The sequence below is a fragment of the Leptidea sinapis genome, chromosome 18 (assembly GCF_905404315.1).
Source record: "Leptidea sinapis chromosome 18, ilLepSina1.1, whole genome shotgun sequence".
NCBI classification, from domain to species: domain Eukaryota; kingdom Metazoa; phylum Arthropoda; class Insecta; order Lepidoptera; family Pieridae; genus Leptidea; species Leptidea sinapis.
Window position 1 is genome coordinate 8,503,266 of NC_066282.1, and position 18,234 is coordinate 8,521,499.

Here is an 18,234-nt window from a genome sequence, read left to right on the forward strand (position 1 = left end):
CATCCGCCGGAACGCATTAGCGCTGCACTGCGCGACACTAAGCGTCATAATATTATTTCAACCATTTTGTATGGAGCATGTCGCACCAGAGCGGCGCTGCACGTCGCGGCATAGTTGCCTCCGAGAGAATATTTTGACGCGCAGCGACGCGACGCGCAGTGCACCGACGCTGAGTGCGATACAACAAGCGGCGCGTAACTTTAGTATGCATACTGTTAATTGTGTAGTTAACAACTAAATTAAAATCAATTAATTATTAATTTTATTATTTTTATTTACAAATTAATAATTTTATTTTACTCGTTTATATTGGATGCGTACTCTTACAAACTAATTTATTTTGTTTATTACAGCCATTGTAAAATACTCTATTGATTGAAAAGAGTGGTCGTTGTGTTTCTTGTACGTTCCATTTCATAATGCTGTACATCAACTCATAGAATCATACAGATCACCAGTAGTCATCTCATTGAAGTACAAGCATCGTACGTTCTCTCGACGACCGCAGATATACTCACGTGATCAGTCATATGCTCCGCGTTACACAACCGCACAGCAAGGCCGAGCGTTCTCGACTGACGCGTCGGGACTCGGGACTGGGGGGTCGATCGCTATTCATGGAATTTTAATCAATGTGCGACAGAGTAGGTGCTGAATGCTCATTGACATCGTATGATCGAGGTTCGACGCGAGTTTACACAAACCGCGTTCGCTGGCCGGCTTACTGCGATAGCATTAGTTTTAGAGCGAGATAGAACACGTATTATTATTCTCAATTCTTATTGAATGAAACGTTTTACTATTGGTAAAAATGTAAGCTTTAGTATTGGTGTGTATTTTCTGAACTTGTAAATATTTTTTAAGTAACAATTCAAATAGGGTAACTAGGTTTAAGGATTTTGTATATATATCATGTAACTTTCAAATAAATCATATCTTCCACATATTCCTCACAGTCAAGCAGTTGTCTTATTTAATCGCCAAATGCTCAGTCTCTAAAAGCTCATTATGCGTAGAGAGGGCTCTCTTTTCCCTACATATTTAATATTATTATACTCTTTGGCTCGGAGTAAAAGAGTCCTGTCACCTGTGCAGTAGACTGAGTAAAGTTTACTCAGTCTACGCTATTAGCAGTATTTTAAAATAATAAAAACTAAAAAGTAATGCAAAGAGTATAATAATATATAGGGAATTAATGGATAAAATGTGATCATAGAACTTGTTGTGCATTGTTATTTTTAATACATAAATAATTAATAAATATTGAGATTGTAATGTGAGGGGCATGACGTTATTTGAAGACGTATAAAATATTTGTAAATTTAAAACTTGCTGAACAGTATAAAGTTTAACAAGTGCCTAAGAACTAAGAAGCAAGTCGAGTTCAAGAAAGTCATCAGGTTATTATGTTACTCAACAAAACCAGGTTTATTACTTTTCTTGCTGTTAAGACGTGTACATTTCTAAGTTTATGTAGCATTTTCAATTTAAAATACTTATGGTACAATTATATTTCCAGACTTGGGTACACAAACCGATCACAAAAGTGCAACATGGAGAATCATTCAACGTCGGACATCATAATTATAAGTGGAAATTCTCACCCGGAGCTGGCGGAATCAGTAGCAAAGTAATTATATTTTCGTTTTTACTGATTGTGATCTATAAATTTATAATAATTGTTTAACCAAATTAATGTTTCAGCCGCCTAGGTGTCAGAAAAGGGGGTTGTTCAGTTTATCACAAAACAAACAGAGAAACTATGGTGGAGATTGCAGATTCTATTCGTGGAAAAAATATTTATATTATTCAAACAGGAACTAAGTAAGTTAGTTGGTAATTTTTTTTTATGAGAGAAACATTAATTTGTATAACATCAATGTATATTGTATAAATAATGATCTGTACTAGATTTAATTCCTGATTAAGTAATTACATCAGACTGATCTGAGCTCAAATTTAATATTCTGAGGCACCATACCTTATAAACATTAAGATTTGTTTTATAATAGGCTAGAAGTGATCAAAAAACAATTTATATAACATCTTTGTAAGTGTAATCTTTGCAGTATAATAGAGAAGCAGACTATTCTCACTGCTTGCAATACTGTAAGATACATAAACTGTTATAAGAAATATATTAGTTTGCTTATCTATTCTGTTTAAGATTGTTAGTGGTGAAATCAATTGTCCAGATATTCTCTCATTAAAACTCCTTTATGAGTTTTAATACTCCTGGATATGTTAGCTGAGTGGTGTTACATAGGCAGCTCAGGCACTCTTTAATTTCTTGTATCAACTCAGTAACTGTGCCTGCAAATTGAGATCACTCAAAATTGTAGTGGCCCTGGCGTAAAGGACATCTTGCAAATCGAACTAATGTGTATGTACAAGGCTGAGGCACAGTGATGAGTGAGTATGAGAAAATGAATGAGGCTTAGCACTCTTCGAACTATATTATATTAAACCTCAGATTTGTCAATTGTTAACACATTACTAATACAAGGGACATGAGTTGTGTATAAACACATGCATGGGAAATAATATAATATTAAAAATGAAAATTAGTTATGGCAAAACAATAGACAGTACATACCTAAGGTTACAAAATGCTGGTTCCCACTGTTTAGTGGTTAACTGGCACATGTTTAGATAAGGTATACTTGCATGTGGTTGTTGCCAGTTTTGTGTTGGTGATACTAATAAATGTATTTTTTTTCCTAGATAGAATACATATTCTATGAAAAATTACAAATATGGATTTTTTTATATGTTTAATATGGACTAATATGTATTAATCCATATTTGTATTTTTTTTTGACAAAAAGGGACATGACGAGGAGGACATTCAGCTGATGGTAATTGATACACCCTGCCCATTACAATGCAGTGCCACTCAGGATTCTTGAAAAACCCAAAAAATCACTCACAACATTTTTATATTTAATCGTCACCTTGAGACAAAAGATGTTAAGTCTCATTCACCCAGTAAATTCACTAACTAAATATATTTAATAAATGTATGTATTATTGTATACATAGAAAAATGGTAAGAAAGTAAAAACTGTACATCAAATATTCTTTGAAAGAATACTTAAAATTTTTGTCTGTTTATCTTTATGTATGTCCAGGCATAACTCAAAAACTACCGAATAGATTTTATTGAAATTTTACATGAATATGCAATCAGGTTGGAACAACATAAAGGCTTTATTATTATCACACTAGATAATATATTTTTGCTTATAGTGTCTATGTGGATGATGTAGCAGACAGCAGTAGCATAGTAGTTAAATATTGACTTTATCATGGTTACTTGGTTAATATAAACAGAAATGTTTATTAAATATTATTTTATGATTAAAGGTACATTGCTTGGTTTTCTAAATTAGCTTGTCTTTTCATATTTTAATCATTGGAAGAAGTAACTGAATTATGTTACTTTTCCTAATATTAACATTGACATCACAGTGTATCACTAAGTTATTAGTGCTGTGAGTCACATATTGAAGGTTTTCAGCATGTGAGACTGTTGCAGATAATTGTAATAACTAAAGCACATATTAAATTTGAAGTGGATTATGCAGTTAATTGCTCATAATTTCTTAACAACTTCATTTTTAATTTCATTCCGCAGATTTTTAAAAATAATAATTCCTTGATGATAATAACTGTAGCATACCGAAATCTAAATTGTACACTTCAAATTATTAAATTTTTCAGAGATGTCAACAATAACATCATGGAGCTATTGATTATGGCTTACACATGTAAGACTTCATCTGCACGATCCATTGTTGGTGTCATTCCATACTTACCATATAGCAAACAATGTAAAATGAGGAAACGGGGATGTATTGTCACGAAGCTGCTTGCAAAAATGATGTGTAAATCTGGCCTGACACATATTATCACAATGGATCTTCATCAAAAGGAGATCCAGGGATTCTTTGACTGCCCCGTTGATAACTTGCGTGCATCACCATTTTTATTACAATATATTCAGGAAAGTGTAAGTGCATGTAATATTTAGCATCATCATAATATGTCAGATCATTTACTTATAGTTGGTGTGCTTGTCAAACTTTACATATGGTGCATTTTGTTTTTTCTAAATGGTTCATCAAATTGCAATCATGCATTATTTTATACATCTTATAAAAAAAGAAATTAAACTAGAGATTTAATAATTTTTATTGCAATAACAATTATAATATTCATATCATAACATTCCATGAAAAAGGAAGCAAAACAAACATTTTTGATATTTTGTATTTAATACAGTCATTGGTGGTCAATGTTAATATAGTCTTTGTGTTTGCATGATACTATGATATAGCAGGTTGGGAAAAAAAGTTTCTTTGCATTTATATGAATATTAGACACTTTTTCTTGATCTTAACCGGACACTGCCTAAACACTTCAAAAGAGACCAAAACAGGTGGAAAACAGAATGTGTGGGGTCAGGGCTATATGGCAGATGCATAAACACCTACCAACTACTTTCTTTTTTTTTCTGAGTGGCATTTCGTGTGGTCTATTGGTCTAGTAGCTACTTTATTCGTGTGTCTATGGCGTTATAGTGATGAAAGACCACATCCTTTCTATTGATCAATTCCGGCAGCTTTCTCTCATCTTTTTTCTTCTTGCTTTAATCTTATCAGTTGTCAGAGGTAAAGATCCGAATCGATTTCGAGATCGAAACAACTCCCTTCCAAACCACCATACCCAGCATCACCCTTATTGGTATCACAGTTCTTTCCACTTTTCATCACCAGTTATAAATCTTTTCAAAAACAGTTATTTTTTATTTACGCCTCAATAAAGCATCGCGAATGAGCACACGGTTCATTGGTTTCTTTCATTGAGCTCACTCAAGTGACACTCAAATATCAGGCTTTTTTGGGTACCCACCTTTTTTCCAATGGGTCAAAACGATTTTTTTGTGGTCAATGGCTCTCTATGAAGGACTGAATGATGTAAATCCATATTTATAGGGATTACAAAGTTATGTATGCAGTTGGTGTTAGTGTGGGTAGCTTACATGGCACTTTCGAGAGTTACAAGTCTGGGCGGCTTACATCTAATTAATGTTGTTAATTGGAAGTATTAAAGCGCAGGAAACCTCAATCTGTGAATACAAATAAACTAATAAGCATCTACCGTGCAGGCTTGTTAAAAATTGTAACATCAAAACCTCTTAGAAAAACCCAAACAGACTTCATCAGAAAACAGGGGGCTTCTCGAAGCTCAAGATGTAGTACCCCAAAAGGAAAAGAGGATGACTACCCATAAAAATAAGAAAACCTCATAAGACAGTGAGTGGGCTGTAAGAAAATTCATTGTTGGTATTCAAGAAGTAGAAGGTACAGGAAAGGAAAAAGTAGGACTATCTACAAAAATAAATGAGAAGCCATCAAAACGTAAAAAATATACAAGTCTCCCAACTCTGTTCTACTGTAAAAAGTTATCAATTTTAAAAATATTTTATGATTTAAATAAATAGATTGACATGTCCATCACACTAAAGAATCTAATTTAATTTAATATATATTACATGTCAGATATATTGTGAATTAATAAAAAAATCATTGTGTTTTCATGCGATATCGGCCATGAAGCCGGTGCTTTTTTTTTGGACCCTTCTTTAATAAAGTTTATTTCTAGTCAATTCCTTTTTGGCTCGAGCTTACTGAAAGACTTACTGCTAACACAAATGTATTCAAGTATTCTATCATGGTAAAGCAATGCCTCCTCAATCAAGTAACACCTTACACCGCACCAATATGTGACCTATTTCCTCTCCACATAATATATAAGAAAGTTTATTCTGAGACTTGTCCTCAATTTACTTTGGTCGGTCGCCATTGTGTTACAGAATTTTATGTAGGCATTAGAACGTTCATTTTAGGTTTAACTATTGGAGAGTATATGATTTTTCAGGTGTTTCTTTTTAAACTGTCCTCCTTTCTGATTTATGCCGAGCTTATCATTACAAAGATCAGTATTATCAGGTGTTAGCACTGAATGTTTAGTCATTTTTGGACAAAATCATATTGAAAATAGGTTTCCACACACTGTCCCAAACAAGACTGCATTTGGTAAACACACCAACAATATTAATAAACAAATTATTTTCAAACATGGAGAGCTAACAGATAAATAAAGCTAAAAGCCCATTTAGATTCCAGACTATCGTAACTCGGTGATAGTGGCCCGAAACCCGGGGTCTGCTAAGAAGGCCACATCATATGCAGAACGGTTACGCCTGGCTATTGCTGTGATACATGGAGAACAAAAGGAGGCGGAAAGTGATGAAGTTGATGGGAGGTATTCTCCACCCTGTATTCCAAGGTGGGTGCTCATGTTACAATACTTATAATATTCTACATCAATCGTTGTATGTTCAATATAGCATCTACTTATATATTATTATATAAAAAATACTATTGCTGAACAATGAACATCTATATAGAATAGAATTGTTTCAAATTGTTTGAAAGTGCGACATCTAAAGTCAATTCCCTAATATGCAATTATTGAGATTGAGCATGTTATCAACTGTAAAGTAGATCCTGTAGATGGAGCCACAAGCTGAGAGTTGAACAAGAAATACCAAGATTTACGAACCATGTGTCACTGACGCATCGTTCATAAATTTTGTTTACAAATTTAATTTGTATTATTAATTCCAGAAGTAAGGGACTTGTGAGGGATATAAAACTTACTTTACCTTAAATACTTTAAATTTTAATACTTTAAAACTTTCACATTTATAATAGTAGTTAGGATTAACCTCTTCTTGATGAAGTTTTCACATTTGTCGCCGTACACCGTTGTTTTAAATCTCCTATTAAAGTAATTTGGGGGGAGGGAGATAACGGTAATAGCTCAGTACGAGCAGCTTTCTCTGAATGCCATGTAGTTGTTAAGTCTGACAGTATTATGTTGAATAATTATAATAAATAAACAGCAGTAAAAGATTCATTCAAATTAACACCTTATTTCGTGGCAGTAATTTTTAAAGACTAGGTACGCCCATTAGAAGTTCGGACGCGAACACAAGGCAGGAACATTCTGTTTTAGCAATTGAAATATAATTATTTAGCAAAGTGATTAAAACGTCAAGTTAGTTACATAATTTTGTTAGTTTAAAAGGGCACTTACCTGAAATACGAGTCTCCATCCGTTTTATGTTGGATATGCTGTTATTAGGACAGTTTTTTACTGAACACTTTATCATTGCGTGGCGTTGTATTCAAAGCGCGGTCGAAACGAATTGAACTAAAACTGTTTAATAGACGCGAAGACAGAGTATTGCTTCAGGCAATTTTTGTGCGTATTTGTGAGTCTACATGTTTTTTGTACGTCAATGAGACAGGGTCAACTGAAGTTGTCGTAATTAGTAGTTAATTAATTAATTAAGGTAATTATTAGTAGTAGAAGACCCAGAGAAAATTAGGGGGCATTGAGATGGGGCGTGGGTAGATTAAAAAATATAGTCTATAAAGCCAAAAAAATACACGCTAATCACGTACTAAAGTAAAATAAAAATTAATATCGTTTAATTTTTGTTATTTTAGGTATTGTAATCATTTTGATTTTTCACCATTGAAACATTCTTCTTTCATTCTTCATTTTAAACTCAGAAATAGGATAGGGGTCATATTCCTATCTTAGGACTATAATATAATATCTTACGTTTAAATATAATCGTGGCAATAGCTGTTTTTAATTCGAGACAGATGGTAAGTAAAATTAAGATAGGGGCTCTAGAAAAAAACAAATTCTCTAAGTGGGCGGTGAGCAAAATAAGGTTGAGAAACTATGAGTTAGATCCACAGTGCCTTACTAGAAAACCAATGCACGACCCTGAGTCGTAGAACTATTTCTAACGGTTGACGGAAAGAAATCGGATGACGGAAGCCGGGTCTATTGCGTAAACTACAATAGACATTGTTCTACGACTACTTCGGACCGTGTTTTCACGGATACGAATCGGACGTTTTATATGACTCATTATAATAATAATAATCGGGTGCTGCTTGTGGTGCCAGGTCGACCTGTTATCTATATATATAATATAAAAATGAATTGCTGTTCGTTAGTCTCGCTAAAACTCGAGAACGGCTGGACCAATATGGCTAATTTTGGTCTTGAATTATTTGTGGAAGTCCAGGGAAGGTTTAAAAGGTGAATAAATATGAAAGTGTTCGGAATTAAATAGAAACAACAATTTTGTTTTTCCTTTGATGTGTCCCCCGTCGTCTGATATTTGTTTTGTATGGACATATTTTCTATGAGAGAATTTATTGACGCACGGTTTGACAGTTCTGCTGTAAAACAATTTCATTACAACAACAGGGAGCATATTTTACGAAATAATTCTTGATGTTATGATATATTATTGACAAATTCATAAAAAACAAAAATTTATTATATACAGAACAGCGTCTGTCGGGTCAACTACTTAGTAGTTAATAAATTATTGTATTTGTTGGATGCGAATACTAATTATGACAGTAATCACGAGCATCATGTTTACGAAGCATTCCTACACAAACAATGAATTCAAGCTCTAAAGGTTGATCCATCCAATACTTATACGATAATTGATATTTATAAAGTTTATTCTGTGTTACCTACTTTTTATGAAATATTTGATATTATTTAAACACGTTTCATTTAATGGACGCAGCACCTTACAAACTAATTTGTTATGTATATTACAGCCATTGTAAAATACTCTATTTGATCGAAAAGAGTGGCCATTGAGTTTCATGTGGGTTCTTCTTACGAGCTCAAGTTTTTCCGAACATAATATGGTAGATGCAGTAATTTAAAAGAAATATTTATAGTTATGATTCAAAAGAGCTTAGTTTAAACCAAATTAAATAAAGTTTATTTGTCTTGACTTAACTACAAATAAGTAATTTTGTTTATAGATCCCGAACCATGGATGTTCCTGTGGGAGTTCCAGCTCACCCTGCTAAAGAAAAGCCACCAATAAATGTAGTTGGTGATGTTGGTGGAAGAATAGCTATAATGGTGGTATGTATAACTACTTAATATATATAACTACCTAGTCGCAACAAAATAAATATCACTGGACAGGCTGTTCCATATGTTTGACAACAAATTTTTTGTGCCTATTTGAAGCGCCACTCGCGAGCATCCAGAGAACTAAATTTCACGTATAATATCTGAAGTATTTTTGCATTTTGAATTAATTTCGCTCGTTTTCCGTGTTATTTATACTTCAGGAATTAACGTAATAAAGTACACATTTTTTTTGTAAATAGTTTTCCTATTGATGTTTGTTTGGCTGTGGTTGTCATCACTAGTTTTAATACCGCAGACTCTCGCTACATGGCGAACAGCGCCAAAATGCCGAATATCAAACAGGCACAAAAGCACTTTGACAGCTGTCTGTCCAGTGGTATACAGGGCGTCCCAAAGTTATGGGACATGAAGGGAAAGTAGGTACCTTAAATATCGTTGATAGGATATTTTTCTGAAAGAAGACTTTATGTATAGGTAGTAGTATCTAGTAGTTATTAGAAATGACATCAAAAAGAATTCTAAAGGAATCAATTTTGAGAAAATAAATGCCTTTTTATGCCTTTTATGTTATTTTTATAAGTTTGTAATTCTGCATTCAAAGATTTTCTAAAAATTACTTGCCTCGTCTGGACAGACGAATCCAACTTTAGCAATAACGGTATGTATAACCGCCACAATAATCGTATTTTGGTCTAAAGAAAATCCCCTACGAGCCACTGAAACGATAACCAAGTGCGTTTTTCAATCAACTGTTAGTGCGAACTTTTAAAAAACCGGGTTTTCTTAATCCATTTTTTACCAAGGAACCTTGAACACAGAAAAGTATTTAGAAATATTTCAAATTGTAAGAGATGAGGTAAGAAGTCTTTCCGCGGAGGAGCAAGAAAACTTTATTTTCCAACAAGATGGAGCTCCGGCTTATAATAGTCGGAGAGAAGCAGATTTTATAAATGAATGTTTTCCTACTTGGATTGGTACGAATGGACCGATTAGATGGCCGGCCTTTTCCATTAGATTTCTTCTTTTGGGGATACGTGAAAGGTATGCTATACAAAGAGCTATAAGAGAACGTGGGCGAGTTACAAACAGAATTGTGCCATACCATATCGAGTATTAACCATAAAAAAAATGGTAAGAAAATCAACAGGCAGCGGACTCATTAAAAGATTTGCGTAAGACAACAGTAATAAATTTACAAAAAATACCCACTTAATTCACTATTTTCTTTTAAAATACTATGTTACTTAAGAAGAGTTATTACTTTTTGGCCAATCTTTCGTTTGGCATCATAAAAGTAGGTGTTTTTTTTACATTAATTAAACATTAATTTTTAGAAAATCTTTGAATGCAGAATAAGTTTTAAAAATAACATAAAGTCTTCTTTAAGTAAAATACCCTATGTACCCTATTTATATATATTTACCCTACCCTATCTACCCTTTATCTATATTTTCCCTTCATGTCCCATAACTTTGGGACGTCCTGTATAGTAGAGGTCAGTGTAAAATATACACATTAAAAAAAACATTTACGCCATATTTTAGTTTAAATTGCCATTTTGTATTAATAACGTACCTACTGCATTAATTGACCAGTAAATTGTAAGAACTTTTAAATGTAATTTGGTTTGTTTTAATATATGAGAGGACGATACAGACTGGATTAATTCAGGAACCAGTCTCTGCCATAAAAACGGCATTAAAAAGGCATTTATTTTCTCAAAATTGATTCCTTTAGAATTCTTTTTGATGTCATTTCTTATACTACTAGATACTACTACCGCTTCGGAAACAAATGGCGCTCTGAGAGAGAAGAAGCGGCGCAAGAAACTCTCCCAGCATTCTCTTTTTTTGCGCTCTTTTCAATAAAAATATACAATATTGTACAGTCATATCTATCGCTATAAAATAATTACAATCTAGTCCCAGGCTGTCCGATCATTTAGATATTCAGCAGTGGAGTAATAGGATTTACGACAGAGCCATTTTTTTATAAAACATTTAAATTTATTTATAGATAATGCCGGAACAGTGGCTGGGACTTTATTGTAGAAGTGTATACATTTACCCTTAAAGCTATTATGTATCTTATGAAGCCTACTAGAATTAGTTACAAGCAATCCCTTATTTCTAGTGTTATAATAATGAAAATCACTATTAAGAGCAAAAAGGTGACGATTTTTGTGAACATATATTAAATTTTCATAAATGTACTGACAATGAACAGTCATAATATTTATTTCTTTAAATTTTTCTTTGAGAGACTGTCTATAACCAAGCTGATATATAGCACGAACAGCTCTCTTTTGCAGTGCAAACACTATATATATATAATAATAATAAATAATATATTTAATATCAATGTCAGCAGCATGACCCCATAGTAATATACCGTTCGTCATGATGCTGTGAAAATAACTAAAGTACACTAATCTAGCGGTCGCGACATTCGTGTACTCTCTAATCTTTCTAACTGCATATGCCGCAGAGCTGAGTCTATCTGCTAGATGGGTAATATGTGGACCCCACTGAAGCTTTTTATCTAACGTGATACCCAAGAAGACCATAGTGTCCACAAGTTCCAATCTCTGGTCATTTATAAGTACGTTGGTTTGTACCTCCGCTGTGTTTGGTGTAATGAACCGTAAACACTTTGTTTTTTTACTGTTTAAGTGCAGATTATTCGTCTCAAACCAACGCACTATCTTTGAGATTGCATTGCTTACCTCGTCATCAATATCCATTGATGACGAGGTAAGCACGTCGCTTCACTTTAAAAATAAGTGAAGTATCATCAGCAGACAATACAATCTCATGGCTATCATCTACCACAAACGGTAGATCGTTAATATATATAAGAGACAAGAAAGGACCGAGAATAGAACCCTGTGGAACACCTATTCCCACAGGTTTACCCGAAGACCGTTTGCCATTTACATCTACTATCTGAACTCTTTCGCTTAAATATGATTTCAACAGATTTAGGGCTCTATTTTTCACTCCATAATGCTTTAGTTTTAGGAGTAAAGTTTCATGGTGGACGCAGTCAAATGCTTTTGACAAATCACAAAAAATGCCCAATGCATCCTGTGACTCTTCCCAGGCGTCAAAGATGTGCTCAATGAGTCTAGGACCCGCATTAATTGTTGATAAGCCCCTAGTGAAACCAAACTGATTTTTGTTCATTAATTTACAAAAATGCATTTGAAGCAAAAGTTTTTCAAAAATTTTACTAAAAACAGGCAGCACTGAAATAGGTCTGAAATTAGCAGGGTCAAAAGAACTGCCCGATTTAAACAAAGGTATAACTTTGCTGTATTTCATGAGGTTAGGGAACACACCCTCATCTATGCATTCATTAAACATTATTGCTAATTCAGGTGCTATAATGTCAAGTATGTATTTTACAATATTAGTCGAATGGCCCCATAGGTCTTTTGTATTTTTTAGGTTAATTAATTTGAAGATTTTTATTATATCGCTACCTGTAACATACTTAAATTTCAAATCAGTGGAAGATACTGGTACGTGTAATTTAAGCATATCATATGCTGCTTTTGGCGAAGAGTTAAGGTCTTTGGTCGTGACAATCGGGATTTCGGAGAAGTATTTATCAAATTCATTTGCAATTTCTATTTCCGAATTTATAACGCGATTATTAATATTTAAACAGATAGAGGTGTTACGGCAATTCGATCTACCAGTTTCATTGTTAATTACACTCCAAGTAGCTTTTACTTTATTATTACTGTTTTTAATTTTATCTGCAATGAAACGTGTTTTCGCTTCATGACAAACTACTTAAAGAGCTTGGAGTATTTTTTTACATATATTTTAAATTCTTCACTATTATTGAAATGTTTCTCATAATAAAGGTCATATAAGCGTTTACAACTTTTGTGGATACCCATTGTTGCCCAATCATTAAAACTATGTTTGTTGTTTACTGTCACCGTTACTGGAGTAAAAATCCTGTCAAATTCCTCACAGAAGGAATTGAAGACTAAGTTATAGTGAAAATTAACAGTTTCACCACAGTGTAAAAATGGTATCGTATTTACCAAATTATTTCTAAACCTCTCAAGGCAGCTACCCGTAACTGGTATAATCGTCACCTTTTTTGGTCTGACATTGTCCAATCTTGTATTTACTTTTATAAGTTGCCCACTATGGTCGGACTGAAGATTATTAATTATGAGTTAACTAGTAATAGTAACATCTATAAAAATATTATCTAAACAGGTTGCTGTTGTAGAAGTGATTCTAGTAGGTTCCCAAAATACATTGAACAAATTAAAACTTTGAAATAAATTTTTAAGGCTAGTACAATTGGCCGAAGGTTCAAGCAAGTTTATATTAAAATCTCCACACACTATAATTGACTTGCTAGTTTTGCTAAATTTTGATAGTACCTCCTCCATTCTATGTTGGAATTGTTCATATGATGCAGTGGGGGGGCGGTATACACTTACAATAATAAATTGCTCTAGTTCTATACAAGCTATCTCAATTAGTTGTTCTATAGAGAGATTAACAATATCTCTTCTATTTTTACATTTTAATCTATTATTAATAATAATTAGGGAACCTCCATGTATGGGCAATACACTACACTTACACAATACACTTCTACAAAACGAACTGACTACTTTATGTTCTCTAAAACTAAACTGGAGCTGATGACTCTTACGCCAATGTTGTGTAATACATAATATATCTATATTACAGCAGCTCAAAAACAGTTCAATTTCTAATTCCTTACTTGAGATACCTTATATATTCTGGTGAACAATATTTATGAGCTTTATATTATGATTATCTATAGCAGTAACATTTATATTTGGTGAATGTTGCAAGAGTTGTCCTCCCTTGTCAAATAACTTCCTACATTCCCCAATAGAGGCTTGTATGTCGATTATTTTACAATTTTGCCCAATAGAGGCATGTTTATTAAATAATACTACAGAGGAAGTAGTTTGTTGACTAAGACTATAAGCTATTAAAGTAGCCAGCTGTCGCTTAACTCTAAATGGTAGGTATAGGTTACCATTAGTTATTTTCAGTTTATAATTAATGAATTTATTTAAATATTTTTCTATTTTGCTCCTGTGTCAAATCCGAGGAGTATGGAAATGTACACATCATCACTTTAGATTTTGTGTTATTGGAAATATTAATTAATTTTTCTATATTTTTAATTAGGTCCTTATTTCTAATATTATGAGAATAGATAGATTTGGAACATCTATAGACGACCTGACAGCCCAATGCTTGAACAAATTTGATTTGTCAATTTGTCCGTTCGCTAGTTATTTAATATTCAAAATACTAAAAAGCTAAGGCCAAGCGTGGCTGACTGTTTACGACTTGTCAATTAAAGTCGGTAACAGTAGCAATAGATTCACTTACCTTTTCTTTCTTCCTTTATCTCCATTAGATATGTTCTTCTCTCTCGTACGCTTTGTTTTTCTATACGCTAGTATATTGCAACCCCCTTATTCATAATAGTCTGCTAACTTAAAGCATTGCTAATTCTCACTCTGTCTTCTTCTATTGACCTAAGTCAGAGTGAGAAAAAACACTCCTAAGCGACTGTTTAAAGTTAGCGGACCATTATGAATAAGGGGGTTAGTCTTCTCTGCTATTTGATAAGGTATTTTTCCCCCTGCAATAAAGCAATACTATAAAACTGTGGATTGAGCTTCCTTGTGCGGTGTTTCTGGGACGCTACGACATGGGTACCTTCAAAAAAAAGCGTCTTTCCTTGAAGTCCCGGCAACGCTCCTATGATTCCTCTGGTGCTGCAAATGTGGGCGACGGTGATCACTTAACACCAGGTGACACGGACGCTCATTTGTCCTCCTTTTCCATAAAAATAAGAAGCATTTTGCAATTGAAGTGAGAAATTAAAGAAATCTATTTAATTGTAACAGGACGATATGATAGACGATGTTCAGTCATTCGTTGCTGCCGCCGAAGCTCTCAAGGAGTGTGGGGCCTACAAAATCTACGTTCTGGCGACACACGGCCTGCTCTCTTCAGACGCACCGCGCCTAATTGAAGATTCACCAATCGATGAAGTGGTTGTCACAAATACAGTGCCCCACGAACTACAAAAAATGCAATGTAACAAAATAAAGACCATTGATATATCAGTTCTATTAAGTGAAGCAATAAGGCGTATTCACAATAAAGAATCCATGTCGTATCTGTTTAAAAATGTAACACTTGAAGATTAAGTTTTATCATACAAAACAATTAAAAGCGAAGATATTTTTGTAGTTTAATCTCACAGAGTATTGATCGTTGTGTTTATAAGCCTTTAGATTCGATTTTCGTGTTAATCGGTAGGTATTGTCAAGATTTATTAGAATGAATAGAGCAAATTATTTAGGATTGATGAAAAATATACCTTTATATTCTACATTATGCAACTCCTTTATATTCTTAGTTAGTTGATTTTATTAAGTGTAATGTATTAGCTTTGGTATGTTCATAAGTTCCATTAACGTACGTAATTAAAATTATTGTGAATGTGCTCTTTGTTTTGAGGTTATATGTTTTGCTTACATGGCATGAGTTAAAATAAAAAATAAAGAGTCAAAATTTTGACAAATATCCAAATCTCTTGTAAATTTCATGCGTGAAATAATTACAAAATCCACATTTGTTACGTATTCAACACATAGTATTATGATTAAATGTTTGTGGTATGTAATTTGTTTTATTTTTTACATCAAGACATTTATTGATATTAATTGCAAAAACTCTTATAGGTTATACAGTCTACCGAGTCCCAAATAATGTTGCTTAGGTCTTATCAATATAAATGATCTAAGATATGCCTTCAATAGACTAGAACTTGGCAACATTTTTCATGGAAAGTATGAACTTCTTGGTTTATTAGCTCCGCGCGATAAGCGAGTGAGCCATTGTCAAGTTTTTTTTTTCTTTATTTATTTTTAAAACGGAGAAGTATGAATCAGCTATTCTGAACCACCTGAGGAATCAAAAAGTGTTGCCAAAATTATAGTGTTTTACTTGACATGTGAATTCGAAAACTGAAACACATTGGTACTTATGTGGCTGGCTAGGATCAAATAACGCTTCCAAATTAAGTGCAGGTGGTAAACGCCTGCCTATGAGAATACACCACCGATCGATTATTATAATGTAATCCGCGGTAAGTGATTAATTCATTACAAATTAAATTTGAAAACAAAATTTATGTAGGTACGATTGCAGCCAACATTTGGAATGAACAAAATATATATGCTTTTTTTTCTCCCAAGGTATTTTACCTTAGTTGAAAAAAACAACGTGTGGTACAACCTCACTATAGTATAGCTTCAATACGGTGAGAGGAGGTAACTGTACAGTTCAAATGGGATTGGATAGCGATGTTGCCGTTATGAAAGTACCGTAGTCTGCCTGTAATATCAGCTCAAAATATGTACAATAAGATTGAGCCGTAATAAGTTAGATACGTACGTACCTACTTTCTACTAATATACCTTATTGTATGAGTTACACCTTTAATGATAAGTCCGAGAGAAGTAAAAGTCTTTGATAGTTGTAAAAATGATATATTAATAAAAAGATAAAATAAACTGATTGATTCTAAAATGATATGTTTATGAGTTACGCGCGGCGTGATTGATTACCAATGACGAACTGCAGTCTAAATGACCTAAGTTAATGCATGTGGCGTAAAATTGCTGAAATAACAAATGTACGTGCGTTGGCCCGTACATGCTCCCGGGCCAAAACATGGGAGATGAATGATAGTGATGCGAGTGCATGACATATAACAGGCTTAAACAACAAATATTGTATTTTGATTACAAGATTATTAAACAATGTTACTTAATATTACAATGAGCTAAAGTCTTTACGAAAGATCGGCGACGTATTCCTATTAACATAACGCGCACTTGGTAACTGATTGGTACTTTTAAATGCATTGGCACTTTTTATCGGGGATACAAGCCTTACCGTTATGGCAATTTTGACAAATATTATAAATATAAACGTTTTTATTGTTGTAAATTGATTGCGACATATTCCGTGAATTTGATAACTTGAAATTTGAATTATTTTGATGCTTTGAACTCGAAGTCATTGAACTGTTGTAATTAGGGTTTCGTATAATAGATTTACCCTGCGCCTCTTGCTTGCGTTTGGTAGTTTCCATTGTTGTAAACTTATTTTCTATGAATGATAAAAATTCTGATATATTGGTTACTTCTGTCGGCTGGTTTACTGATGCTACGTTTACGATTCACTATGGGTCTCGGAATCTAATTTTTGACATAAAATATAGACCAATAGTGGGTCCCACGTGTCGACAGTAACACCAAGATTTTTAATGGCATTTAAGTTCTCACGTGTAGTATCATGGATTCCTTTCAGATAGTTTACTGATACCTGCTGCATAACTGGAATTTCAAATAATATGTCAAAATGAGAATTGAGAATTAATTTCTTATGATCGTACCTATAAGTTTAGATTTCAAAAACTGCATCCGCTGAGCGCTTGATAGTGTAGGGTTGTTGTGTATGGTCTCTATAAATAGATCCTTAAATGAGATCCATTGATGATAGTTACCGCTGAAGCTGGGTAGTTCTAATTGGGGTGTAGCATGTTCTCGGTGGGATGACGACCACATTTTCCCGTTGATTTCCTTAATAATTTCGTTATACTTCCTTTCGAATCTGAAGTATGTAGCTTCATATTCTGCTTCGCGGCCACAACCACCACTCGCTGACCAACGAGCTTGGATGATTCGCAGCAGATGATCGAACTCCCACTTTTCCCTAATATTATCAAGATTAATATTAGAGATGCTGTGTTCGAAGGCTTTGAAATGACTACTTTGCTTCCTTAACATTTCATCAGTTTTGCTGGTTACGCCTTGAGAACGAGATGATAAGCCTGGTTCTGTGATTTGAATAGAATTCGGCATGCCGATAGGTGTAGCCGGCTTAATAAGCGGAGTCGAAGGTCTGCTAGTTAAAACACCTAAGTTATAAGCAGTAGGTATTTGAACTTTGGCTGTGAGACTGAGCATCAATAAACTATAATAAATATCCACGTCAAGTTCAAGCAACAACCACACACTTTATTTTTTTCTTTTATAGTATTTTGATTTGGGCTGATGGTCTTGTTACC

The 18,234-nt window shown here is 33.6% G+C and overlaps 1 protein-coding gene across 2 annotated transcripts; it reads left to right on the plus strand.

The window, feature by feature from the left end:
• The first annotated feature begins 1,124 nt into the window (after window positions 1-1,124).
• On the plus strand, window positions 1,125-15,780 carry LOC126969577 (phosphoribosyl pyrophosphate synthase-associated protein 2). Of its 2 annotated transcripts, none has more exons than XM_050815109.1 (7): window positions 1,125-1,426; window positions 1,520-1,630; window positions 1,705-1,824; window positions 3,724-4,012; window positions 6,185-6,354; window positions 8,946-9,051; window positions 14,996-15,780. In XM_050815109.1, exons 1-7 carry the CDS (start codon window positions 1,407-1,409, stop codon window positions 15,299-15,301), a joined length of 1,122 nt encoding a protein of 373 aa, XP_050671066.1. In that variant the 5' UTR covers window positions 1,125-1,406; the 3' UTR covers window positions 15,302-15,780. The 2 variants fall into 2 exon arrangements, with proteins under 2 accessions (XP_050671066.1, XP_050671068.1); XM_050815111.1 differs by having other exon boundaries at window positions 1,125-1,400.
• Window positions 15,781-18,234: the final 2,454 nt, after the last annotated feature.